Source organism: Callionymus lyra, chromosome 1, assembly GCF_982586985.1.
Source record: "Callionymus lyra chromosome 1, fCalLyr1.hap1.1, whole genome shotgun sequence".
Lineage (NCBI taxonomy): Eukaryota > Metazoa > Chordata > Actinopteri > Syngnathiformes > Callionymidae > Callionymus > Callionymus lyra.
In genome coordinates this window covers 18,431,924-18,459,072 of record NC_141818.1, presented here as the reverse complement: position 1 = coordinate 18,459,072, position 27,149 = coordinate 18,431,924, and the positions used below count along the sequence as shown (strand labels likewise).

At 37.1% G+C, this 27,149-nt stretch overlaps 1 protein-coding gene across 2 annotated transcripts in view; it reads left to right on the top strand.

Annotated features, from left to right (window-relative positions):
* LOC148088281 (transmembrane protein 132C) overlaps positions 1–27,149 on the top strand; it is a 185,200-nt gene that overhangs the window by 133,703 nt on the left and 24,348 nt on the right. For both annotated transcript variants that reach the window (XM_087795911.1, XM_087795903.1), the window contains one exon: positions 25,486–25,629. In XM_087795911.1, coding sequence (XP_087652037.1) covers positions 25,486–25,629 — 144 coding nt within the window. The remainder of the gene's footprint in view (positions 1–25,485; positions 25,630–27,149) is intronic.

The window sequence follows — 27,149 nt, the reverse complement described above, 5'->3', positions numbered from 1 at the left end:
ACAATTTAACAAATGACACACACACACACACACACACACACACACACACACACACACACCCCCCCACATACACACACAAACACACACACACTGATTGCAGTAGGCTGTGATGTATGAAGTAGGTTTCATACTTTATATATATATATATATATATTATAAAAACAATTATTATTATTATTATTATAAAATAGTCACACTATAAGTAATATGGTTTGTTCTTACATTAGATAAATGTTTTACTTACAAGTAATTGTTATTTTTGATCATAATTATAATAATTCAATTAAAAATAGATTATTAACATCAATAATTTACCTTTACAAAGTTAAATTTAAAACCCCTAAATATAATATAACCCCTTTTTTAGATCATATTATATATAATATTATACATTTGTCTAAATTATATATTGTTTCTTAAAGACTTGAACAATATATTTCAGCTCCTCTAATCACACTGCGTCCCTTCCCCCTTCTGAAATGTTTTTTATCCACAGAACATTATTTTCCTTATTTTTTTCATACCTGACTCTTATGGAAAAACAAAATGCAAACCATAAAGTTTACAATTCGGACCCAAAACAATTGGTTGATTCACACATTTAGACATAAAATATCAAAAGTACTATTTAAATATTTAATTATAGCTAAATACGCAGTATTTTATGCTAAAGACAATCTGTGAAACTGCAAGACCATATAAGATGAACTGTGATGTAGCAAGAGACCCCTGTAGTTGGACATGTGTGTTGCAGAACAAGTGTTATTTACATTTCAAAGAAAAAACATATAGATGCTTGTTGACGTCAAACATAGTCCGGACTACACATGAATTATTACAGAGCAATTTGTCTTTCTTAGATTGTAGATTTATCTTCCACAACCGTCACACAAACCGTCAAATTCAGGGTATTTTTTTCTCTTAAGGATTATTATAGAAATAATGAATTGGTTTAAAGTAATGATATTTAATTCATGATAACAATATGGCGACTCTTGATAGACTGAAGAAGCTTTATAAGGCGGCGTCATATTTCTCAGAGCTCAATATGTGGCGTCCAAGATGCAAATAATATCTGTCCAAAGCCAAATATACTGTATAAGAGAAGAAAACAGGATAAAGTTTCATGGAGCTTCATCATTAGCCCTAGTCTCTGAGTTAGTCATTTTTATTCTGATATAAAAAGCAAATCTTGTTTACTGACATAGAAACAAATCTGCACATAGTAGTCCAATAAGAGTCTAAATACTTGACAGTAAAAAGTCTTCTAAATAATTGCAGAAATACCACGTTGTTCTGTGGAATCTGTGGTTAAAATAGACATTTACAACTTGTGGTACTCTGTATTTATGAGAATATTGTATTACACTATCCTGATTCCTGAATGTAGATGAAGGAATACAAATAGGCAACATCACTTCCTCCACAAAGCCTACATTGTTTAATTAATATATTTATTTATGTTTGTATTTATTCTTTATAAAAGCAAATTAGGACATAAACAATACGTTTAGCATAACCTAATTAAAACACCTTTTTAAATGAGTCATTACTGAGCCTTATCAAGGTTGGAAAGGCGTATTTTTCTAAGTATAAAAGACGGGAAAAAAAAGGTCTTGGAGGGATAACGGGAAGCATTTTCCGGAGATAATTTTCAAATCTCTTTTAATCAGGCTGAGCGAGCCCGCTAAAGGCTTGTGTTGACAAAACGCTTGTGCACTTTTGTTGCTGCCGGCCCTTTCATCTGTGATTAGCACTAATTAGCCTAATAGGCTAGACTGTATTTCGTCGCCACGAAAAAAAAAAAAAAAAAAGCTTCTGCGTTTTGACCAGAATTAATCTCATAAACCGAACAAGGATCTATAACGGACCATGTCCAGAAAGGTTGTAATGTAATATTGCTAATGACTGCTGGTAATGGGAAGCTTATACTGCGTTTGATCGCATTTACGGCCTGTAACTCAAACGGCTCGTCAGAACCATTCTCTTCCCATTTACGGCGTCTCGTAATATACTGTGCCCTTGCTGGAATTGATTATTATAAAAAGCTCCTTTCATTGCATTTCCTCGGCTAAGTAGGGGGGCTCCTCTTTGGGTGACGCCTCCTGGTGGAGCAGCAACATTCAAAAAGAGCTCCTTTTTGCAGATGTGGCCTTTGATGAGGGCTCCTCCTGAGTTTTCGCCGACCCTCGTTAATGAGCTCGGGGCCAAGCGCAACACTTTGTCACCAATTTCCAACTGTGAGGCAGGAGGTCTGTCTGTTCAGCAATTATTCCAATGAAATAAATGAGAAGGCTGTTGCCTTAGGTGAATTTAGGTTCTTTGAGTACTTTCTGAGCCATGAAGGTTTGGTCAGAGAACATCTCGGAACCGTCATTTAAGTTCCTAGTTGTGTGAATGCTGGGAAGCGTTCACACAACTATCTGTTTTCTTCTGACCTAAACTTTTTACCAAATCTCCTCCCACAAATTCTATCTGTTTTAAACCATTCAAACTTTTATCAATTCAGTTTGTTTCCGAAATGCGGGCTATGTTCTAGCTTTCTTTTATCTCTTCCACTCTTTCTTTTATTCCTCTTTTTCTACTTCATTCATTTCAATGTGGAAAATCTTCAACTCCTGTTTCAACTCTTTCCACTTTGACCTACTACTTATACTTCTACTACTAATTCCACTACTACTTTCACTACTACTTCTACTACTTCTAATTTTAGCACTAATTCCGTTTTTCTACTTTAACTACTAATTCCACTAATACTTTCACTAATATTTCCACTTCTACTTTTACTACTACTTTTAATTTTCTACTACTTCTACGTTTACTACTAATTCCACTTCTTCTACTTTAACTACTAATTCCACTTGTTCTACTTTAAATACTAATTCCACTACTACCTTCACAGCACAGCAGGGTCAGCATTCACACTGCATTTTTTTCAGTAAATGCACTCTTTCTAGTTAAGTACTAAGCATGTGTTGTATTTGGTGCTTCATTACCTTCTCCAAGAAGTCTGCTTTTTTGAAATGTTGATTATGAAACAAGGAAGAGAAGACTACCATCTGGATCCATGAATATTTTTTACGATATTTCTTGCTGTTTTCATTGTAATTTGTACAAAATAGGCAAGACTTTATAAAACAAGAAAGCATACAATCATTTAGATAAAAACGAATCCATGTCATTGCCGTGTGAACTGTGCATTGGTTCATTCAACATTTTTGTTGGGTTTCTAGGAAGATAGCTGGACGTCTTACACCACTGGAATGCAGCAGTATTTTACTGGCAAGTAACCATCTCTGCAGCCTTTCAAGGATGACCTGTAAATGTCGGACAGTAATAGTGGGCAAAGAGAGGAAAATGATGTCTGAACTCAATGGGTGTTTTTTTTCACTTCCTGATGTGCTTGTGTGGAAATCATCGACACGCTCACATTTCCTGCTACAGCACAAAGTCTTAAAAGTCTAAATGATCTCGGATGTTCTTTCTATAGATGCCATGTGATGTTTTGGTAACCTGTCCAGGGTGTTCTCTGTCTCTTTTCCTGAGTAGCTGAGACTCCAACCACCTGAATTCAATGATATAAGCAGTACAATGTATCTGTTCTTTTTCTAACATGAGGACAAACCCTTTAGTTGAAAATATTTTTGACATTATTGATATAAAACCACTATTGACAATATCTGCTTATCAGTGGTCAGGTCCTGGAAACCTCCTTCAGATCATTTAGGATAGACTTGTCGAACATTGTTCTTCTAGAAAGTTATTCCCAGAAGAATTTACAAGGTAGACAATCAGGAATAAACCTTAAGATAAGATAAGATACACCTTTACATATTCGTGCTACACTGAGTGTATTCCGTGCACCATAGACCCTTTCTTCAAAAATTGCAAGTGTATCCTGGATTGCATTGTATGGAATAAGATCAGTGCCATTAAAATATTGAATTGTTTAATAATATAATTTAATGATTTCTATATTTAAATGAAAGGTTTAATTTATTTATGATCGGAAAAATCAATTAAATAATTTGAAAATTAATACATTTTCATTTACACATAGAGTTAAAAATGGTTATTGTCATATATTCTTATATATTGTATTTTTGTTAATTATCAAAAAAAAAAAATCTTAATTAAATACTTTTAATTCATAGCCTTTTTAATTATTCATATATTTTTTATTCAAAGCCCAATGTAAAAATGTTGGCATAATAGTGCCAATAGCAAAAGAGTACTGAGCTACTTGAACCAACATTCAGCCAATCATCTGACGCATCGGTATTGTCAAGACAACGTGACAACTTTGTTTGGACGTCTGATCTCAAATAGCTTACATTACCTTTTACGTTCAATCAGTAAAAGTCAAAGGATTTCGTCAGGAATGCTGTAATACGCAACATCTCTGATGCGCCGAAAGCCCCGCCCAAAAGTTTCATATAGCTCAGTTGGTAATGACACACGTTTGATCTTATTGAGGTTGCAAGTTAGAGACCCACATACAACCTTTTTTCATTTGTCAGAATGAGCTCATCTCTGGGGAGACGGAGTCTGTTTATAAAGCTTCCTCACAAAAAAACCTTATTGTCTCTGCAGAGAAAATACAAAGAAAATAGGTTTTAATAGAAGTTTTTACAGGAAGTCTGTTAGCAACCTAGTGGCTGATAACGTATATAGGGAAGCGGGTCTTTTACCGGACTGGTTAAGACAGCATATAGCATTTATTTTTAAGGCTAAGTCTCTCCTAAATGCATCTTTGGTTCAATCGTTCTTTTACAGCATAAGTTGATCTTGCTATCATTGTAGATTTCTCTTGAAATAAATGGCATAATTATAGATTGAAATATATACAACATATATTTAAGGTGAAAAGAGTTTATTTTTACTCATATTTAATTCCCCTCTTGAATCTAAGATAAATATATACTTTTTCTCAGCATCGACCATTTCACTTAAAGTGTGAAAGAGCAGTGGTTTTTGGGTCATCTTGAGATGGATCTTAAAGGCAATAATTGGATGTCTGAGCAGCTTCCTCTGCACAGTAGGAGGCTGCTCCATTATCTTTCACCATAGTGAAGTAATATGCTTCTGTCCGGGCCGCCCTCATCATCGTTTCCCATGCTGTGGAAGCCCGGTGATGGAGAGGAAGCGGGAGGACAGAACATACATCATATCGGGATTCATCCGTCTCCCTGCTCCGAGCCAGACACCAAACTGTGCTCACTCACATGAGCATTTGTGGGCATAGAGATGAGGAGAAATGAAAGCAGCCGTTTGCATTCATGCGCCGCTTCAATGTATCGTTAAACAATACATCATCACCCCGGCCTCCTCTGGCCACTTCTGTTCCCACATGATAAAGCCATCTATCAACATCCTGCAATGAATGTTTCATTTTACTCTTTTCGATTCCGTTCCTTCTGTCGCAATGCACATCCTCTCTGCCAGCTGAGTGATATCTCCAGAACCATTTATCAAGCCCCGTAAACCACACAGAGTAAAGACTTTTCAGGCTAATCCTTCTGAAATTTCACAGGCACACAGCTAATATTGTGCAAGCTGTTTATCGGGAAAAGCTTTCACGACACACCTTGCTTGAAAGTACCGTTTTCCGCCTGTTTTCCCAAATCGTTTCCCAGGTTCTGCAGTTGTTTTGGGTGGTCTGTGGCGGCGTCTTTCTAATTGTATGACTCACAAAATTTACAATAAGGGAGTGATGGATCGTTCCTAAGAGTGCAATCCATTAGTTCCTACTATAGCTGGAGGGGTGATGATGAAGTGGGAGCACTAATTGCGGCTGCTGAAGTCTGCATGTGGAGCGCTGCACATGTAAATGCTAATCGGGACAGTAAACAGTGATGAATGTGCGGCTCATGCAGAACGCTGTAGAGGAGAGAAGTGTGGGCCAACATTTCCTGAAATCTTACATCACGTCAATTCATGTCGTCTCTTCCTCTACTGGAGGTTTGGCACCGAAAAAGGTCTTTGACTACCTTCCAAGCGAGGGATTGCTAGGAGCTGATGTGCATGTACAGGATTAACACAATTACTGTATTCGCACGAGCATGCGCACTGGCCTCCATAACTCCGTCAGCAACCAGACAGAAACAATCGATCACAGTTCAGATCGCAATATTGTGACGATGTTTTGACGGATGTCACGTACGAAATATCGTTCAAAAATGCAACTTCATTGGAAAAAACTCATAATTAATGTAAACTGGCTGTTTTGTGCAAGTTTATTCGTTAACAAAACACTGAACCATTGTCTTTATAATAACATTTGATGTGCAGTGAGGTTCATGAATGAATCCTTTATATATTCATCCAAAAACATGCAACTCAAGTTTATTTAAACTTTGAATTCAGTTGATTTAAAACATTTAAATTGAGACTTTCCATCAAAATGATTAGGAAAAAAAAGAGATTATTCTAGATCGCTGGTAACAGGTCATTGTTTTGTTTGTAATGATTGAAACTAACTTTTATATTAAAACTCATCATTGTTGATCTAACGAGACTCATACAACACATACAACAACAACACTGACACACAGTGAAAACAAAACAAAAATCACAGCGTTTTACTTTACTTTAAAACATCGTCAGTTTGTAAATACTGTAATGAAATCCGAAAATTCTTCGATTGCCTCGTTTTTGAGTGAGAGAGGCCAGTGAACATACTCATGTGAATACTGTAGTTGTGTAAATCCTGTACTGACAGTGGACCCGTGGTACTATTATTAGTTTCTTTCTCCTAACATTAAAAAACATAAATACTATTTACCATATTATCTGAACTATACGGGGCACTGGATTATAAAGTGGATTAAGTCAGATATAGAAATGTATAAATTGGAATGTATTGCTTATATTGTAAAAAACACACATAATTGTTTGTTGTCTTGTGGACTAAATTATAGAATAGAATAAATAAAATAAATATAAAGGAAGTGAGATGAACTAAATACAATAAATATGTGACTTGCATTGTTTGGAAAGTTCACTTTCTATGCGAATTAGTTCAAAGTTCAGTTCACCAGTTTTAAAATGTAGTACTAGTTTAGTTCATAGTTAATCATTCAAAATGTTCTAAAGCCTCCAAGTTCACATTCGTCTTAAGTATTAACTTCATACATCTGAAGTGTTTATGATCTGGACATTTCATTTTGAACTGTAATTAACAAGAGTTGAGCATCTCCTTCTACAGTATTCAGCAGCAGTGATGAGTCCTGACGTGCAGTTTTTATTTTTTAAAGTCAGTGGGCAAAGTCTAAGAAATGTATAATTGTTTTATCCGCGACATAGTCATAACAAATTGTTTTGGTTTTTTTTTGTCTACACGCTTCCCTTTGCTGCTGACATTTGTTGTACTTAACTTTTGTTGCACAATTGGATGTTTTTCCCCTCGTTACAGTAACAGCTGTTTACTGTGTGTTTTGCCCTTAAGGCTTTGTAAAAATCAGGTAAAGATTGGCTTCCATAAATACATATGCAGTGGTGTAGGTCTTCCAGAGGTTCACCTTGACCCAGAGACCACACAAGGGAAACCTCAACCACATTTGTTTTCGGGCCCTAAAAAAAACAGTTGTTTTGATTTCATCACTAGCAAATACCTACTTTTTACATGTTAGATAGTTTGTTTATGTTTATCAGTAATTTAAGGCTTAAAAACACTTCCAACTTTTTGTCTATAAAGCCTCTGCTTTGGTATTTATTGGCGCATGACTGCCCGCTGTAAAAAAGTGTCGGAGTTAGTGGGATTGATCTGCTGCGACCTCTTTGCTCATATGATTTGATAAAAGCTTTATAAAAGTATCACCGGTGAATATTTCTCCGAACGGTTGACTTTTATGTTAGCATCAAAATATTACCTGTCTAAAATGTTTTCTGGCGGCTTTTTGAAAGGGTCAAATCAATTTCTGGGCGCCTGTGTCATTTTTCAGAAGATCTTTCTGCAGCAATTACATGGTGATTCATCTGTTTTGATGGCCCCTTGCATTTGTTCTGTTTACATTCCGAGTAACTTCTGGAGAAAGGAAACAGCCCAGGCGTGGATTGACACATTTTGCGGTGTATCTGCCCGACCACGTATTATTGACGAGTATCCACTTCTTCCTCAGTCCTGTCCGGTTAATCCTTGTCCACTGATGTGTAAGAGAATTGTATTTTTATACTGACTTTTCATTTGAACTGACCTGTGTGCTTTTTTGCCCGGAGGGTAGCTAAGCCAAGCTAAGCCAAGCTAAGCTGGCAGTATAGATCTCGATCACAGCCCGGTGCAGAAATCAGCCTTAGATCAGGGGGTCGTCCCCCCTGTGGGCATGCCCGGTTGTTGGTGGAGAAGTCATCATCGATCGACCGAGCGTGATGGATATCGGCGTTAAATTGAGCAGACTGGCATAGACAGGGTCACTTCCTTGCTGGCTGGCCTCTGGGCCTGGACTCAGCAGGCGAACAGCAGGACACAAGCCAGCGTTGCTGTTCCATTATCAGTCAAAGCTGCTGCTCGCCGCCTCCCCTGTGTCCCCGCAGCCCCCCTCGCTCATCAGGTTAGCGCAGCAACGCTCGCGTCCCCGGTGTCTGACCTTGATTCGTTCAAAGTCTGCCGAAAATCCACTAGAGACTTTCGCTCCTGCGGTACCAGCGCCCCTGATCCAGACGTATTACAGGACCGGTATTCATGAGAACAGCTTCGTTGTATAAAGTTATAAGACGGTAAGTAAGTACAAGTATGTTTTATTCAGAAGCTCGTTTTCACAGCGGGGGGTGACATTCCTGCTCACTGAGATGGAGAGCTGTGCTTCTTTCTCCCTTTATTTTCTTTTGACCTCAAAAATGTACGAAACATTATTTAAGAATTACGTTGGAAAATATCCAAGTTCCAGGATTTAGATCACACCCTCATCCAACTCTAATGTATTTCATCATAATCAAAGGACAGAAATGAATAATCATAATTGACCAACTTTACTAATCCAAATTAAAACCGATACTGAAGAAAAAGCACTGAGAATTATAGTGTATTATACATAAGTATAGTGAAATCAATAAGATATAACCAGAATAAAAAAAACAATCTATTCATTTTTTCCATGTTTTTATTTTGACAACTTATCCAAATTGTTGAATTATTGAACTCATGAAAGTAAAGTAAAACACTAAAATATTCAGTCTGGTTTAGTGGTCAAAAAAATCAGTTTAAGTTTAAATTTAAAGAAATAGTTCACCCAAAGTTTACTTATTTTCGACTCTTTTCTGATGTGTTCATTTTAAAAGTTATAGGGAAAAATATAAGTCGATTTTAAAGTAGCAACTGAGTGTCTTTGTCTTCATCTGCATCCAAAATGACACACTTACAAAGATCCAAATACCTCTATGCTGCTTGTCTATTACTTCCATCTTGTTTTGAAGCCTCGACAAGAGGTATTATTCAGAAAAAAAGTGAATATATCTATTATATTTTCAGCTTGGATGCAGCAAAAGCTTAAAATATAACATTCTTCACAGACACGAAGTACTGTAGGTAAATATCATGAGCGTTTTCAGTCCACTCATTTTTTTTTTACCCCAAACTTAAATATAGACTTTTAAAAGTTCTTTCCGTAATAATTCTTCACATCGAGTCTTCAATACAAGATGGAAGTAACAAAAGAACACTAAGGTGGTATTTGGATGATTTTAAGTGTACATTAAAGTGAACATACTTTTTTGCCTATGACTCTAAAAAGAATCCCAAACCCTACTCGACATGAGGGTGAGTAGAAACTGAGAACATTTTTGTTGAACTAACCCATAATTACACCATCTGACTAAATACTTAGGACTACATTAAATAAACAAAAATATATTTTCCATCTGTAAATATCTATCCATTACTTTAGCTGAACTGCTTCACATTGAGGCGATGACGGGCCACATATGGGAAAGATCAATCGATTTCTGGAATGCATCATTTAGTGGAACCTTTTGCTCTAATGTAATTATGAAGAAAAATCTATATATGAGCCTCTTTAAACAGTTTACTCGCGTGACATTTTATAAATCGTATTCATCATATTATTGACAAGTAATGCAAAAAACCTTAGTCAGCTCAATAAAGACATGACAGAGTTGGTTATTTATGGCCACAAAAAAGGCATTAAAGGTCAACACCTAACTCGTCTCGCTGGGAGGTTCAATGTTAGTGTGTTGGAAGATCACACAGAAAGTCTACTTAATAAATCTCAGAAATATAGTGACGGTGAGTTGCAGAAGTCCTTACTCACAAGAAAACTGGACCACCATTCATTAATTTCTTAATTTTGGAAATACATTAAATCTCTTTGTTTACACATTTAAATAATAATCATAATTATAATTTCCCTCTCGTATTTGGTTTATCCCTAATTATAAATTCTAGACCATGTTTTGTAAGTAAAATTGTACTTAATGTTGCCAAATATTTAATTAATTGAGATTCATTTATTACATATCAATACACATTTCTCACCTAGATTTTGGTTTATCCATTTACTTCAATAGCGTCTTACCTCTGCTTCTGAATCTCTTTCTGGGGAATTGTGGACATTTTTAGACACAAAGATCTCTTGCGTCTTCTCGTTCTGCTGTTTGGATGCCAACTCTTTGAAGGATAATCAATTTACAATCGAGAGGAGCAAAGAAGAGTCAAAGGCTGAGGAGGTCACAGGAAGGGGGGGATGTGAAGAAGAGCACGGTGAAGGTAAATTGTCGCAAAGGAATATGAGTTGTGTTCCTGGTGGTGGTTTAAGAGTGTGTGAGGCATTGCAGAGGCAGGTTTGTCATCAACTAGTAACACTTTGTATCTGTACATGATGTCCATCTGAGTGATCATTCTCTTGTCTTGTTCAACCTGGACTTCATCCCTGAACCTAAGCCTTTGAAAGTTAGGTCTCAGAGGCGTGTCATCTCAGCCGATACTGCAGACAGTTTTTCTGCTATGTTTGACCGTCTTTCCTTTGATGACTGTCCAGATGTGGACAGTTTGATTCACTGTTTTACTGATCATTGTGTTGAAATACTAGATCAAGTGGCACCTGTTAAATCGAACTTGAAAATTCAGAAAAAACGGTGCCCTTGGACAAATGAAGATCTCCTGAGTCTGAAGAGACTTTGTCGAAAGACTGAGCGTCTCTGGAAGTCCACTAAACTTGAGGTGCACAGACTTCACCTCAGGGATCTGTTGACTTCTTACAATGAGATGGTAGAAACTGCTAGATCTGATTACATCAGAAAACTGGTAGCAGCAAATAGGAAAAACCCCAAAGTTTTGTTTGACACGATTAATTCTCTCGTGTCTCCTGCTCCTCAAATCACGCCGGTCTTCTGTGAAGCTGACAGCAATGCATTGTTGAGATTTTTCATTGACAAAATTAAATTGATCAAAGAGAAAATCTCTCCCCCTTTGTTGGGAACCCCTACTGTCTCTGAGCCCATCTCCTCCTCTTGGTCATCCTTCTCTGCTGTATCTTTGGGTGATATTTCAGCACTAGTGAACAAGATGAAACCCTCCTCTTGCTCAGATGACGTCCTTCCTTGTAGGCTTTTTATCAAAGTATTTGATGTAATTGGCCCCTGGGTTACCAATATGGTGAACCTCTCCCTTTCCACAGGGGTTTTTCCCAATGCATTTAAACATGCCATTGTGGAGCCTCTGCTCAAAAAACCAGGCTTAGACCCAACTGACCTCAGTAATTTCAGGCCTATTTCTAAGCTCCCTTTCTTGTCCAAGATCTTGGAGAAGGTGGTGTCCGAGCAGCTGTCTTTGTTCTTGGATCAGAGCGACATCCATGAGAAGTTTCAGTCTGGCTTCCGTAAACATCACTCTACGGAGACAGCTTTACTGAAAGTGTCCAGTGACATCATGATGTCGGCTGACTCTGGTAAATTCACTGTTCTGGTTCTCTTGGATCTGTCGTCAGCCTTTGACACAGTTGATCACCAGATCCTGCTGAGAAGACTAAGGGATGAAGTGGGACTGTCTGGGTCTGTGTTAGAATGGTTCTCATCTTACCTTTCTGGGCGCAGTTTTAGTGTATCTGCCAATCAAATGAGGTCTGAATCGGCAGATCTGTTGTGTGGAGTCCCTCAAGGTTCTGTTCTGGGTCCTTTATTGTTTTTGCTGTACTTGATTCCCCTTGGTAAAATCATTCAGAGATTTCCAGATGTTTCTTATCACATTTTTGCTGATGACATCCAGCTCTACTGCTCTTTTGACCCAACTGAGCCCCAAAGGCTGAACAGCTTAGTCAATTGTTTGCTAGAAATCAAACAATGGCTGAGTGAAAACACTTTACAGCTAAATGTGGACAAAACTGAAACTCTGGTGATTGCTCCTGATGATACGATTCCAGGGTTGAGTCAGTACTTGGGTGACTTAGGTCAGTCTGTCAAACTGAGCCTGAGAAACCTGGGTGTTGTATTTGATAAAGACATGTCTCTTGTTCAACACTGTAGAAAACTGACCAGAAACTGTTTCCTTCAACTGAGAAAAATCTCTAAACTTAGGAAAATGCTGTCACAACATGATCTGGAGCTTGTAATCCATGCGTTTGTTTCTTCTCGTCTGGACTATTGTAACAGTTTGTTTTCATGTCTTAACAAGAAGGAGCTGTCTCGCCTGCAGTTGATTCAGAACTCTGCAGCGAGAATTCTGACCCGCTCTAGTAGAAGAACTCACATTTCTCCGGTCCTTAAAACTCTTCACTGGCTTCCAGTTTCTTTCAGGATCAACTTTAAAATTCTGGTTCTTACTTTCAGAGCTATTCATGGTCAGGCTCCTCCTTACATCACTGATCTGATCCAGCCTTACACCCCAGCTCGGGCTCTGAGGTCTGTGGATCAGAATCTACTTATGGTTCCACGCACACGGCTCAGGACCAGAGGAGAGAAATCTTTTCAGGCTGTTGCTCCTAAGCTTTGGAACAATCTTCCTCTCTCTTTACGCTTGATGGAGTCTACTGACTCCTTTAAGAAACATCTTAAGACGTTTCTATTTGTGCAGGCTTTTCCTTGAATTTCTCGAACTCCTGTGTTGTTCTCGGTGTTGTCTTGATCTTTGAAGTATGTACTGTTTTGAGTATTGTTTTGATTGTTAAAGCGCTTTGTGACCCTGGTCTCGAAAAGCGCTATATAAATTTATATTACTTACTTTACTTACTTACTTACTTACTTTTGGATCGTATAAAAGTATGGATGTTGTATCTAAAATGTCACATGTCTGTTACTGAACCATAGCTCGGAAGGTCTTCTTGTTTATCCAGACTAAGAGACTAGGTGAGCTGAATTATGATGGGGCAAGAAACAATGTCCATTTAAAGAGGAGGTTCGGAAGCTAATACACGACAACTTGTCAGTCAAGGCAATACCTTATTATGCAAACTCATGAAAAAAAATAAAATAATTCAAAAAGTCAAGTAACTTGGTAGCCTGTTATTTGAAACTGTAGTTTTGATATTATAGCATGTAAGCTATAAGAAGTACTAGCTCTGTAGTTTTTATTTTTTATTTAATAAAAACTTCCTCCAATTCAGCCAATCCGAGTCAGTCACCTTCACTGAACTGTGAACGTCTCTGCTCACTGATTACAGTGTTCAGAGGATGACTGTCATCATCCTTCATGGACAGTAGTTTGTCCAGAGATCTTCTCTCAGCAACTGTCACCACTGAGTCCAGCTTCATGTCAACCACAGAGCCAGCCCTCCTGATCAACATGTCCAACCTGTTGACACTCACATTCCCACCCCAACACACCACAGCATAGAACAGGACACTGGCCACCACAGACTGGTAGAACATGCAGAGGAGCTTCCTGCAGATGTTAAATGATCGAAGCCTGCTCAGAAAGTACAGTCTACTCTTAACTTTCTTATATACATGGTCTGTGTTGCAGGACCAGTCCAGTTTACTGTCCAGCCACACACCGAGGTACTTATAGTTGTGAACTATCTCCACCTCGTCACCTCCGATGGATGAGAGTTTGTCCTCGACATCCCAAAGTTCAGCTGCAAGTGGTTCCTCTCACTCCAGTCCACAAAGTCCTATATTAGACTTCTGTACTCTTCCTCGCTTTTGTCCCTGGTGCATCCAACAATGGCAGTGTCGCCAGCACTTCTGGACGAGACTCAGCTCAGGGTTGTAGCAGAAGTCTGAGTATATATGGTGAAGAGGAGAGGGGCCAGTACTGTCCCCTGAGGTGCTCCTGTATTGCACACCTGACGTGATGTCCTTCAGCCAGAAGTACTGTGGTCGATCAGTGCGATAGTCCGGGATCCAGGAGACCAGGTCGAAGTCGACATGCATCTGTGTCAATTTGTCCTGGAGCATAGTGGGCTGGATAGTGTTGTGATAATATTACAGTATATCCTGATCACTTCTGCTATTATAAGCAAGGTTCGCTTTAAAGCAAATTTCTTTTTTTTTTTTATTCGAGAATTTGGCGTTATTGCAAGCCTTCCCCACTAAACATTTAGCGCAACCTACAACTGATTGAGTATTGGTTAATGAAAGTTTGGGAAAGTGCAAGGAGGGAGTATGAGCCATAAGTATTTGAAATGTCAAAAAACTTCAGTAAATCCTTTACAGTGTGTTGATAGTAAACTTAGTGTCTTTAGAATCAGGCTGTAAATATTTTTTTAATTCCTTAAAAGTCAATTAAAATATTTTTTGTAGACGACTTTCGTTTGTTTCTGAAGCCAACCAAAATCGGTCACTCATTGAACGGCAGATTTTTATACTGTACTTCACTTTTAAAAACTGAATCTTGCCCTTTAGAAATCCCCCCATAGTTTGTCAACGACTTTTGATCAACAACACGTGGGATTCCAGTCCTCTTAAGTCGAGGAGCTGGTTAACAATTCAAGCTGGTTTCTCTTCACACAAATGCAACCCGTAGATAGCACGTGTACAGGAGTGGTACTTTCTTCGTCAAAGTTAAAGAGGTGGGAAATAATCCTCAAAGAAAGGTGGTTTCACAGGAAGAAGGAGATGAGAACATTTCGCTATATCTGGAGGTGCCAGTATTGAAGAATGAATTGAATCTAATTTGTTATTGTACTGTCGTCCCTGACTTCATCAGAAAAGGTCAAACCGGAGAAGTTTGCCGGGAAAAGTTTTAATATTTGAAAAGCTGCACTCGTTACTATTTCACTGGCAGCCATTTGTTTCCGCTTATGGCAGCTCAGTCTTGAATTGCATAAGACGACCTTTCCTTTCATCACCAGCCAACATTATTCTAATCCATCTAAATCATTGACCAGCTGGTGAGCCTGAAAACACCACCTCATTTTTTAAAATACTCATTTTGTGATATTCAACCTTGTCTGCTTCTTGGTTTAGAATAAACCTTGTTCCCACCATTCACGGGCTCAGACGTCCGCCTGACACTGTGTTCTTTTTTTAGGACGAATAAAAGAATGACCACCTTCTTGTTCTTAGTTTAGCTTTCCTGCACTGCAGTAAACCTTATTGCAGCAGATGAGATAAGGATAGAGAAGTGAAATGCACAAGAGGACCGGGTTCTCTCTTGGACAAGCACCAATAGAAAAGGAAAGAGACGGGAGAACGAGAGACTCATTAAAAAGCAGTGTCTTGGCTTCGCCACTGTCCCACCACTTCAATACGCTGTCATGCATTGATGTATCACTCTGCATGGTGCTTCCAAGGCCTTTATTCCCACTCTCCTCCATGTTCCTCACTTCTAGCCAATTAAACGCCCACTGGAATAGTCGGGTGGAAGTGCCACATTGTGCTCTTGCCCCATTCTGATGAAAGAACATGTTTTTTTTTTTCAAGTTTGCTCAGTAGCTCCAGGACAGTGTTTGATAATGCTGCTTAATCTGTCGGCCACATTTATACGCTTCTCCCACCCTTTCAGTGTGCAAAACCAACAACATCAAGGAACGACAGCGCTCCCGCTCCCTCGAATGTCATATGAGCCCCAGTCCTGTGATCAGTTGTAATTTCTCTGGCCTGGAAATAGCCACAAGACGTTTCAAATGAGAAGCCATCAATCAACATCTTGTAGCACAATTTATTTTTTTGGCTCTCCATGTGTCCATATGTCTTTGAGATTTCCCCAAAAGTTAACTTTGACAGCAAAGTCGCTCGAGGAAATATAGGGTACGAATCGATTCACTTCATCAACGTGATTTATAATGATGTTTTGTATTATTTACCTGATTTACATTTGTATTTTGACAGTGGTCTCCTTTTGACTTTGACTGCCACCAATCCAAAGAATAAAGAAATAAAAGCAATAAAGTAAGGGAAAACGATTGAGAAAGATAATGTTTTAACAAGTATAAATATAGTATTACATTTTTTTTAATGACTTAATAGGGTTATCTTATTCTAATTTTTTTCATTGTATATACATTTTCAAAAAAAATCTAAATACAAATGAATAACTATGTACAGATTTTTTTTTTTAATTGTTAAATAATAAAATAATAATAAATAATGGAAAAAAAATAGATGTGATTTAATAACAAATCCGATAAAGAAATATTGACACAAATTAGTTGAAAGAAAGAGATAAATAAGTTCTAACTTTAGCAAAAGACTTCGATGATTAAAAATGACTGTCATAGTTATTTTTAAATTATGTAATTTCAATATGACCTCAAAAAAGGGCAAATAAATATAGACTAGGAAAAAAGTAATTTTTCACATTTATGTTTATGTTTATGTTCTTAATAATTTTAAACAGGAAGGAGTGATTTCTATGGGAAGCGTTATATTTTCTTATTTGGTCATTCACTTGTATGGCTCTGCAGCAAATGGACAAGTACATCGATGAACTAGCAAATACTGGAGTTTAAAACGTGATATGTCCACATGTTGTCGTATGAAAAAAACGCTAGAATGGACCGAACTACCTCGTGGTGGAGTGGTTGCCTTCCACGCAAATGGTTTTGAGTTGAGATCCTGGTCGAGTCACTTAGTTCTGAAGTCATGTGAAATGAGATCCTTGGCAAAGTTATGCGCCATTGAAGTGCTCTCTAAGTTTATTCTGTGGCTCAGTTCTGTCAGTCTGCATCACTAATTCTGGAGACTTAATTCAATTTAATAATTATTTTTATTGACAGCAGTAGTGGTAAATCAAAATAATCAAGTCTAAATTGACAAAATAGTGGTTAAATTACAAGACAGTTTAAAAAATAACACTTTAAAACACAGTTTTCTTTCCACTGACCCCCTCAACTGCTTGCAATTCCCAGACATTATTAAGGATTTCTCCAATTCTCTTGGGAATGTTTACGTCAAATAAATTCTATTCGCAGTTATAAGAATATGCTGCATGAATAATGCGAGCCCCCAAATCCTTCGACTCTCTGTAGTGCTCGTGCTGTTCATTTGCTCCGCAGCGAGGATGATCGCGTGGTAATGCGGATGCTCCAGTGTGAACAAGTCACTCAGCCCAATCGCCACAGCAGGACGGGCCGCTCCGCTCCTTCTTATGCCGCTCGTGTCACTCTGGCTGACACCATAAATCTCACTTATTTTCAGATCCAAGCCAGACACTGGCAGAAATTACGGCCCAGAACACATTACCAACCCCTGCAGTGTTCTGAATACTAACAGAAAGATCCTTGATAAAGCAGACAGGCAGTTCTCCCACGGATTATTGAACAAAGAGAGCTCTCTGGGAGACTTGAAGCGGCGGATTGCAGAGTAAGTCAGGCACAAACACGGCCGTCAACAGCCGAGGATGGAGTCAACTACAAAGTATGTTGCGCGTTGACGCTCCTTCAAGTCTGAGAAATATACAGAGCGAAATAGAGAAATCAATAAGGATGGGGTTCTTCTATGTAAAGGATAGTGTGCTATTGAAATTGAAATCGCTTTGCAATGATAACTGAGGTCTCATAATGGCAACAACATCATTATAATAACATCATAACAACCACAACAATAGAACTTCTAACCGTCATATCATGATAATTGTTTTCAACATCATCCTTTGTGTGTGTGCATCTTACTTCCAAAGGAAAGGAGTAACATTTTAGTACAATAAACAAGGTTATGTCTGTTGCCTACATAACTCAAAAAGAATCAAAATTACATTTCGGTGTTGTGACATATTAGATTATACTAGATTAAATATATTTATTAATCTAATCTAGTTCAAATTTATTTTTGATTAATTATCTAATCTAATATTCAACCTGGAGTGATAAATAATCAACAGTGTTTATCATAATATAGAGTTATCAATTCATCTGTGAAATGTCTTGGACTGTGGGAGGAAACCAGAGTGCCTGGAGAAAACCCAGCAAGTCGAAGAGAACCTTTAAAACTCAACACAGACTGGTCACAGAGGTGGCTGTATTTTTTATTTTCTATTAACTTTCTCTTCACTTTTTTAACACCCAAAAATGTGAACAAAATAAAAACACATTTACATCACACAGTTTGTATTTTATCATATAAAAATGTCATTAAGAACATTTTTCCTGTCGTACTGTCTGGTGTTATTTGAAAAAAAATGTTTTGATTATGTTTTCTATCAAATATAAGTCAAACACAAATTAAAGTGACCATCTTGTTGCTTGGAAACCAGTCAACGGTTCCCTTCCATGCACTTAATGTTCATTTTCCTGCTGATCGTGCTATTTTATTTTCGCTGTTTTATTCTAAAGACAGGTTTTTTGAAAATAATGCTGACGTTTAACCGGTCTGTGGTGCTCTGTGTATGTCTCTAGTCAATGATGTACTTCATCGTTCCTTAATAAATGAAAAAGGGACAAACCTTTCCTTTAAATTCTTATGTCAGCAAAAGGTTCTCACAGATAAAATATATAAAGTAAATTTACATTTTAATATGAATTTGTTTTTTAAGCAAACATTTATGGAAGTATATCAGTTTCATTAAATGGCAATCTAACATTGTTTAAACATTATTTTATTTGATTAAGCATGCGTAAGATTAAGCATTGAAAAATTACAATTGATATATTTTTAACACTGACACTTATATACTTCCGTAAGAATGTATCAAATGTATCTTTATGTTTGTGTCTTCTCCTTTAGACTATCGTAACAGTTTATTTTCGCGTCTAAACAAGAAGGAGCTGTCTCGCCTGCAGTTAATACAAAACTCTGCAGTGAGAATTCTGACTCGCTCTAGTAGGAGAACTCACATTTCTCAAATCCTTAAAACTCTGCACTGGCTGCTAGTGTCTTTCAGGATCTGGTTCTACTATAAGAGCTATTATGGTCAGGCTCCTCCTTACATCAGTGATCTGATCCAGCCTTACACCCCAACTCAGGCTCAGGATGTACTGATGGTTCCTGAACACGGTTCAGGACCAGAGGAGAGAAATCCTTCCAGGCTCCTAAGCTTTGGAACGATCTTCCTCTCCCTCTGTGTTTGATGGATCTACTGACTCCTTCAAGAAACATCTTAAGACATTTTTATTTTTGCAGACTTTTCCCTGATTACCTTGAACTTCTGTGTTTGTCTTATTTGTCTTGCCCTTTTAAAGTATATATTTTAACTGTGTATCGTTTTTGATTGTTCAAGCGCTTTGTGACCCTGGTCTAGAAAGGCGCTTTACAAATAACCCTTACTTACTTACTTACTTTTTTAACTACAGTGTACTTCTTTCACCACTGACAACCTCAATGTTTCCTGTTTTAAGAAATAATGATCAGTGGAAGATCTCATTTTGGTCAACATCGATATGAATAGAATTTTGCCTTTCTAAGCCATGAGCATAATCATTTAGACTTGCATGTAAATAATTATAAGTCATCTCTAATGTCTACATTTCCAAGGGAGCTTTGACCAGAGAATGACGTCAAAGTTCCACACAACTGCTCAAGTGCAGCAGACTTGAGTTTAGTACTTAATTGCACTGTCCATCGTCTGAAAGAGGCATCGCTGCATCACCGCGGGCTCCTGCTGCGGTTAATTAGTGCGGCGACGGCTGCAGGGTCATCTCCCGCAGCTACAATCTTCCCTCGGCTTTCTCAAAAACTCATGTATCGCAGGCAACCAAGTGAGTACGACGAAACCTGAGCAGCTTTTAATTTCAACCAATCGTCGTCGGGAGGATACTCAGCGCCGCTCTTACCAGTGTCGCCAGAACACCGACACCAGTCTGTTAAATTTGCATGAAAATATGAAGTGTGTTTTGAGATTCATTCACATGTCTTTCCTCCATAAGTAATCTTTCACTTCTAATTCAAATGGACTCTGTAATTGATGCCCCCAGGCTCCTGTGGACCCGCCGTAATCCGCCTTTTCTCTGAGTCTAAATGGCTGTGATTTGCAGACGCGCAAACACTGTCGAGGGAGTGCTTAGAAATCACGCGGGTCTGGTTCAATCCCACAAATCCTGCATGATTTTCGGAGAACTTGACACCGCAAACTGAATTCGTCTCGTCGTTTCAGCTTTTATCAACTCCACCGCAGAAAGATGTGAACATGTTGTTGTCAGATGACGGGTTTCACTGGGACAAATCTGTTTATTAAAACGTTAAATATGAATAATATGAATTCAGTCGTGCGAGGGTTTTTAAATATTGACAATGAAAGAAAACCAAAACGGAAGGAAGCTCAGAGGAAAAGTAATTGTCAAGATTATGGCTAAAAAACAGGTGTTGGTGGTAAATACAGTATAAATACAGACGTGGAAAAGCACAATCTTGTTTTCTTTTGTGATTAAATGACAGATTTATGTATCATAACACAACAAATGCTAGTTTTCTAAAAATAGACGAAAACATATTCAGTAAATCTACCCTTTTGTGTGACTTCTAAAATCTTCTTCTTTATGTGTTTTGTTAAGTATTTTTTTAATGTTTAAATCAACATTCAACACACATGAATCACATCATAACCTGCAGAACTCTTAATACCTAAGATTTTTTTTATTGTTCTAGTCTTCTCGTTTTTAGATTGAGGAACCAAAGGACTGAAAACAAATGTAATTGTTTTATCCTTTGTGTTAATTTTGTGTCAAGGTAAAAAATGTGGGTCTCACAGTATACGAATCAAGCTGTGGCACAACATTTTCCAAAAATCTCACCTTTAACCAAAGCCTTTATTATACTTTATATATATTTATATATATTTATACTCCTCATCAATAAAGTTAATCACTTCCCCTACTTTAAGGATCATTCTAATATTTCTCCTGCTCAAAAATGATACCATACTTGGCTAAGATGGAAATAATGTTTTCATAAGTCATTCCTAAATGAAAATAAATGCTGAAAAAGATGCTCCCGGTCCATAATTTAGACCTTCTCCTCGCTTTATCGTGGCGTGTTGTTCATTTAAAAAGAGAGTAATAATATATTATTAATACCAGCAAAAATTTACAAAACCATTTGTGTGCATAGTAAAATATATTTTCACATGAAAAACGTATTAAATCGAAATTAATATTACATTTAATTTTCTTTAATCAAGCACTCAGTCAGAAAGGAAATTAACTCTGCTTGAAAACCAGGCAGATGAATTAACTTGATTGGCATTACAATCTCAAGTCAGCTGAACACTATGTTCTGAACGCTCTCACGATGACAGCAAATGTTTTATTTTTTTTTAATATTCTCTCCAGCAGGTAACTCAAGCAAAGGAGTTAAAGAAAAGAGAGACTTAAAGGTAATAGGGCAGTTTAAAGAGCAGTCATTTCTGTAGGGTACGTTAATTGGCACCAGTTATCTCCCACTATGATCACGGTTCATGTGAGCAGTGAAAGGTTAAGATTTGTGTAAAGAATAATGAAGTGGTATGAAAACCTGAGGAGAAAGGTCTGTGCAGATAAGGCCCGCCATTTATCAAGGTGAAAAATGTAGCAACGTAATGAGGCTTTGGATGCGTCGCTTCAGCTTTTAAAGCATGTTTTCATGTGAAATGTGTTGTACATTTGCCTCATAGGACGAACCTATTGTGAAGAATGTGGAATGATATGTGGTTTTGATACGATAGATGAAGTGAATATAATAATCCATCTAAACATTTTTAATAAAATTATATTATTTTAATCTAAATTCCCCAAGAGAGGTTTAAGATTGGAGCCAATGATCTTGTTTATTTAGCTTCTTTTTCAATTAACGTTGTCGTTGTCGATGTATTTTTGTGTTATTCAAAGTTATTGTCAGTGTTTTTCTATTAAATGTATTAACATTCATCCTTATTTTTTTATTTATATTCATACAACTTCGCTTTTAAGTTCCACCCTAGTTGCTTCTACAATTAAGACAAGACGCAAGTGATGCCTCAAACACATTTGTTTTCGGGCTTTCGGGTCACCTTGACCCTTATATAACACAAGGGTTAAGGCAACAATGCATTTATTTTAACCCCTTGTGTTATCTTTGGGTCAAGGTGACCCAGAGACCCAAAAACAAATGTGTTTGTGTTGTCTCTAGGTCAGGAGAGTAAAACTCCAATGTTGTAAATTCTCTGTCGCACTGTTGCCATTTTTGTTTATAAACGAGATAAAGGCTCTTGTTGGATGTTTGTTTATTAATTATTGCGTTATTATTCTTACTAAAAATTATATAAAAACACTGTCTACTCACAGAAGTAAAACAGTTTGATGGTTATATGGATTCCCACAAACTTGAACCAAAAACTTGTTTCAAGTTCAGTTCAACAATTTTAAAATTAACTAGTTTCTTTCAGAGTTCATGCTGATTTTTTTTTTTTTGTTTAATTCGCCAGGCAAAGTCTGTTTTTTACATCCATATCGATCCTTGTCTAAATGATAATAGAAAGAATCCTGAATATTTGTCGAGTCCGTCGACTATATGCTGCTAGAATCACCACAATGCTCTTTTTTTGATGGCGTAAGTGGTTGTGCTCCACTGGTGGCTGGTGTTGCCAGTTAAGGGATTTTTTCCGTGATACATTAATACCTGTTTATAGTATGTTTTAGTGGGTTTCCGCCTGTAGATATCTGGCAACCTACTGGACGAAGATGAATGGAGAGAGTGAAACGTTTAAGGACCCCGGAATGAACGCGTTAACAGAAGCAGAAGTTTACGTTCATCCAAAATATGAAGTAGTTCATGAACTATCATTCAAAGAACTACTTTGGTGACAACACTCCATGGGTCGCCTAGGAAAGGTTACATAGAGCGTAACAAAACTAAATGTTACATAGTTGTGCATTAGGACTAGTCTTAAAAAAAAGGTAGCCAGTATGGACCTTAAGGTGAGATATGTGGCAGGATATGCTGACCCTCTATAAGGATGATAGAAGATGCAGTGGGCAAGTAGAGATGTTGAAAGGGAGACATAATACGCCATGTCAGATTCTAGAAGCACGAATGTATTGTAGAGATGGAGGCAGAATGATTCACATTTTTGGAATGACAGAGAAGAAAATTATCATAATCCAGCTGCAAATTTGTGAAATGTAGAGCAACATGAGAACGTATTTGACTGCAAATTTTTTTTTTTTTTCAAACTTTCAGTTTCCACGTGATTGTTTATCGTCAACAGGTTAATTTCTGGCGATGCGTTTAATATGGAAGTTATTGTGCAAAACAAGTCCACTCACCCCAACACCACACTCGCCCATGCCAGACATGTCCTGAATCCTGAGCAGTGACGTGGCTCGTATCCTCACATACCCTGCAAATAACTCCCACATCAGTGGGTCACCCTTGATTTAATCCACAGTGGCACTCACGTCGGTATTTACATTGTTAATGAGCTGTTTAGGTGCCAGCGCTGTGTGTCACAGCAGGAGAGACCGACTAGATTGTGTTTGTAATGAGCACTTGCATTCTTCATTAGACCGAGTCTTAACCTCCACAAACATAGATTACAGCAGGTTCTAGTTCATCGCTCTTTCAGTGTGGATCCATTTCAAATGAATCTGGTGATTATTCTGAACTTTCTCATTAAACAACAACCTCTATTGAATTAGTAAGGATCTTGTAACTAACTGCTGAGTCCTTACTTAGAACCGAAACAAAGACAGACATCAGATTAAGTCTAAAGTCACGGTAATTTAAGATGTACATGTGAGAAAGAAAAACAACATCTTAAAGCCTGACCGAATTTGACACAAACATGAATGAATTACAGTTTTTCAAGGTTAGGGTCATGCGTTCACTCCTGGCACGAAGTCATCTGTAAAATCACATTCCTTTCCAACACAAGCCGTGATTAAAAAACACCAGCAGTAATACAATATAAAAATATATAGTATAATATAGTAAAATAATAATTATACATGTTTTTAATATATAACTATATCTAAATATCTGTGGATGTTAAATATCATGATATACTTTTAGCGCAGCACTTTTCCATAACTAACAATGGTTCATCTTTTAAATATATATTTTTTTAATTATTTCCTAATGACTCATGGAAGAAAATGTTCTTTCCATTGCTGTTGCTGGGTTGATGATAATCAATATGTCTGTTGATATTTCTATTGTTGTTGACAGCTTAAAATAAATAAATAAATCTTGACCTTTAAAGTATATACTTAATTGAATATTGTTTTGATTGTTTAAGCGCCCTTTTTACCCTGGTCTAGAAAAGCGCTATATAAATAAAAAATACTTACTTACTTTCTATAAAACCAAAAATGACTATGACTGATTTAGTCTTGGTCTTTGATGGATGATTTTTATCTGTGTCCTACTTTTTGTTAGTTATAAGTTCTAAAGGTGTTTCGCTGTAATTCCCTGAAGTTCTGTTTCCTATTGTATGCTCTCTGCATTGCTGCTTATAAAAACTACTACTTACCCAAGGAGAAAAACTTCATTAAACAGCATACAATTGATGCAATAAAACAAATTAACTTCCATGAAACTGTTGTGACAAAATGTATTATTGTTTCTGGCTCCCCTGCAATGCTGTGCAATCTTTGTTGCGCTATTGTCACATACCACATCAGCATCTGTTTATAAAACGAGATAAAAGCTTTTGTTGTGACGCTTTTTGTGGTTACGTTAACACTCCAGCAAAGTTAGATAGTTAGGAGCATTGTTAATATATTAGTGGGAAAAATCTACAGTGAAGTTCATGATTGTTCAAAAATTAAAGCAATAATTACAGAGGAATTGGAAAAAAAGGTAAAATTGTACAGTGTATGCACAAAGGAGATATAAGGACTTGTAATGTTGCAGTTGCAAACACAGTAGTTGCAGCCCTGCGTGTTGGAATCTTAAGTTGCGAGTGTAAATCCCTTGTATTTACTTGATTGTATGATGGATGCGTAATGAGGTCCTTGGCAGAACAATGTCCTGTTTCAGTGCTTTCTAACGTTGGTGGCTATCCAAATCTCATGGCCATTAGGTGAGCGCAGAGAACATCAATCGACCCATAAATCGAAAGCTTTGACTTCCTGTTTAGCTCATCCTTCTTCAAGGACAGACCGATACAGAGTCCTCTTGACAGAAAACACACGATTGTCTGAAGTTGAACGTCCGCCATCTTGAATAAGAATGAAAGAAAACTCAATCTTTTACTATTCTGTCCTTCAGGACACCGAGATCCTGAACACAGCCGTGCTGACGGGGAAGACAGTAGCTGTTCCAGTCAAAGTGGTGACGATTGGAATCGACGGCTCCACGACTGACGTGTCTGAAGCGGCGACGTGTCGCTCCGTGGATGAAGACGTGGTCAAGGTGAGGTGGACCAAAAGTTATTCTTACAGAAATAAATCATCCTCAGCGACGATAAATATGATCAAACAGACCGACAATACGGCATTCTATGTTTAGAACGTCTATATAAATCTTTTTGAAGGGATAAACAAACAACGTGCAAGTTTGTGTGTTTGATACGCAGTGATTGCTCATTTTATTTTTGTTTATATACGTATTTTTAGAACCTGTACAGATCTAAGTGACTCAGGTTGTTAACACAGATGTAAAGTGTTTTTTATATCATTGTAAATAGTCAAATAAAATAGAGAAGAAAAAAAGGAAGACACGTATGACATTTAGATGTATAGTATCAATGAATTGTGACATTTATTAAAATAGATCGATAAAGAAATTGTTTCAAAATCTAATATAATTGTTTTTTACTTTAATGGTTTCCTTACTTTATAATATTATATTTATTGTTTGCTTGTATATGTCAAAGAGGGATGGAGAAAAGGAAGAAGGAGGATACATGAAAAGAAGAGAGGATAGTAAGGAGTAAGGCAGCAGAGACCAGGGAGGGTCAAAGTGGGCGTGGAAATCTTGATCCATTGTTATTGTTGTGGTGGAGATCCTGGATCCAGCAGCAGATCTGGAGGTGGAGCCCTGGAGCACCGGGAGAGAGGAAAAGTATGGGTTTAAACTGCACAGTTGATAAAAATGCAGGAAAGGATACCCAGAGAAAGAGTTTGATATCTAAACAATCCTCATCCAACAATCTAAGCCTATAGCAGAATGTGAAAAAACAAAAAGGTCTAGCTCAGGCAGAGCCCGAGTCAATCCTAACTATAGGCTTTATTGAAAAGTGAAGTTTTAAGATTACTCTTAAACATCGAGTGTGTGTCTGCCCTCCGTTCTCAAGAAGAAATCATTCAACTCCAGACAAGGGGTCAAAAGTGAACCCACTTCTGAAGGATCATCATTATCAAAAACAATTAGCTGATTGATTTAATACATGAACTGTTCTTTTGACCTTAAGGAGAATAATAAAACTTACTGATAAGAACAAAAAATTGAGTTTAATCATCAGTCTAGGAAATTAAAGAAGAGCTCACAAAGGGGCAAAGATTATATAATTTAGTCCTATCTTTTAAATTATAAAAATGAAAAGTATTTGCAGTATTTTTATTCTTTTACTCGGATTAAAATCAACTTTGTAAAAATAGAGAAAAAGAGAAATGTGATGATTAATTATTTACACACAGGAAAAATTCAGTACCATTTAAAAAAACAAAGATAAAATCACTTATAAAGGTTATGATTTTTTTTATTGGTTTAATGTTGTCTGAAATAAAAAAAATGATTTATTTAATGTTTAGTGTTTAAATATCGGAAACCTCTGCAAAGAATCAAAGAGATCATGGATGGGCCAGAGCAGGAAATATCAGCTTTGAAACAAATGTACCTCCTTCATAAAAGAGGCTAAAACTGAATTTGATATATGAGAAACTACCAAAAACTTAAATGATGACATTTTTGGATGCTGTAAAAGGTGTTTC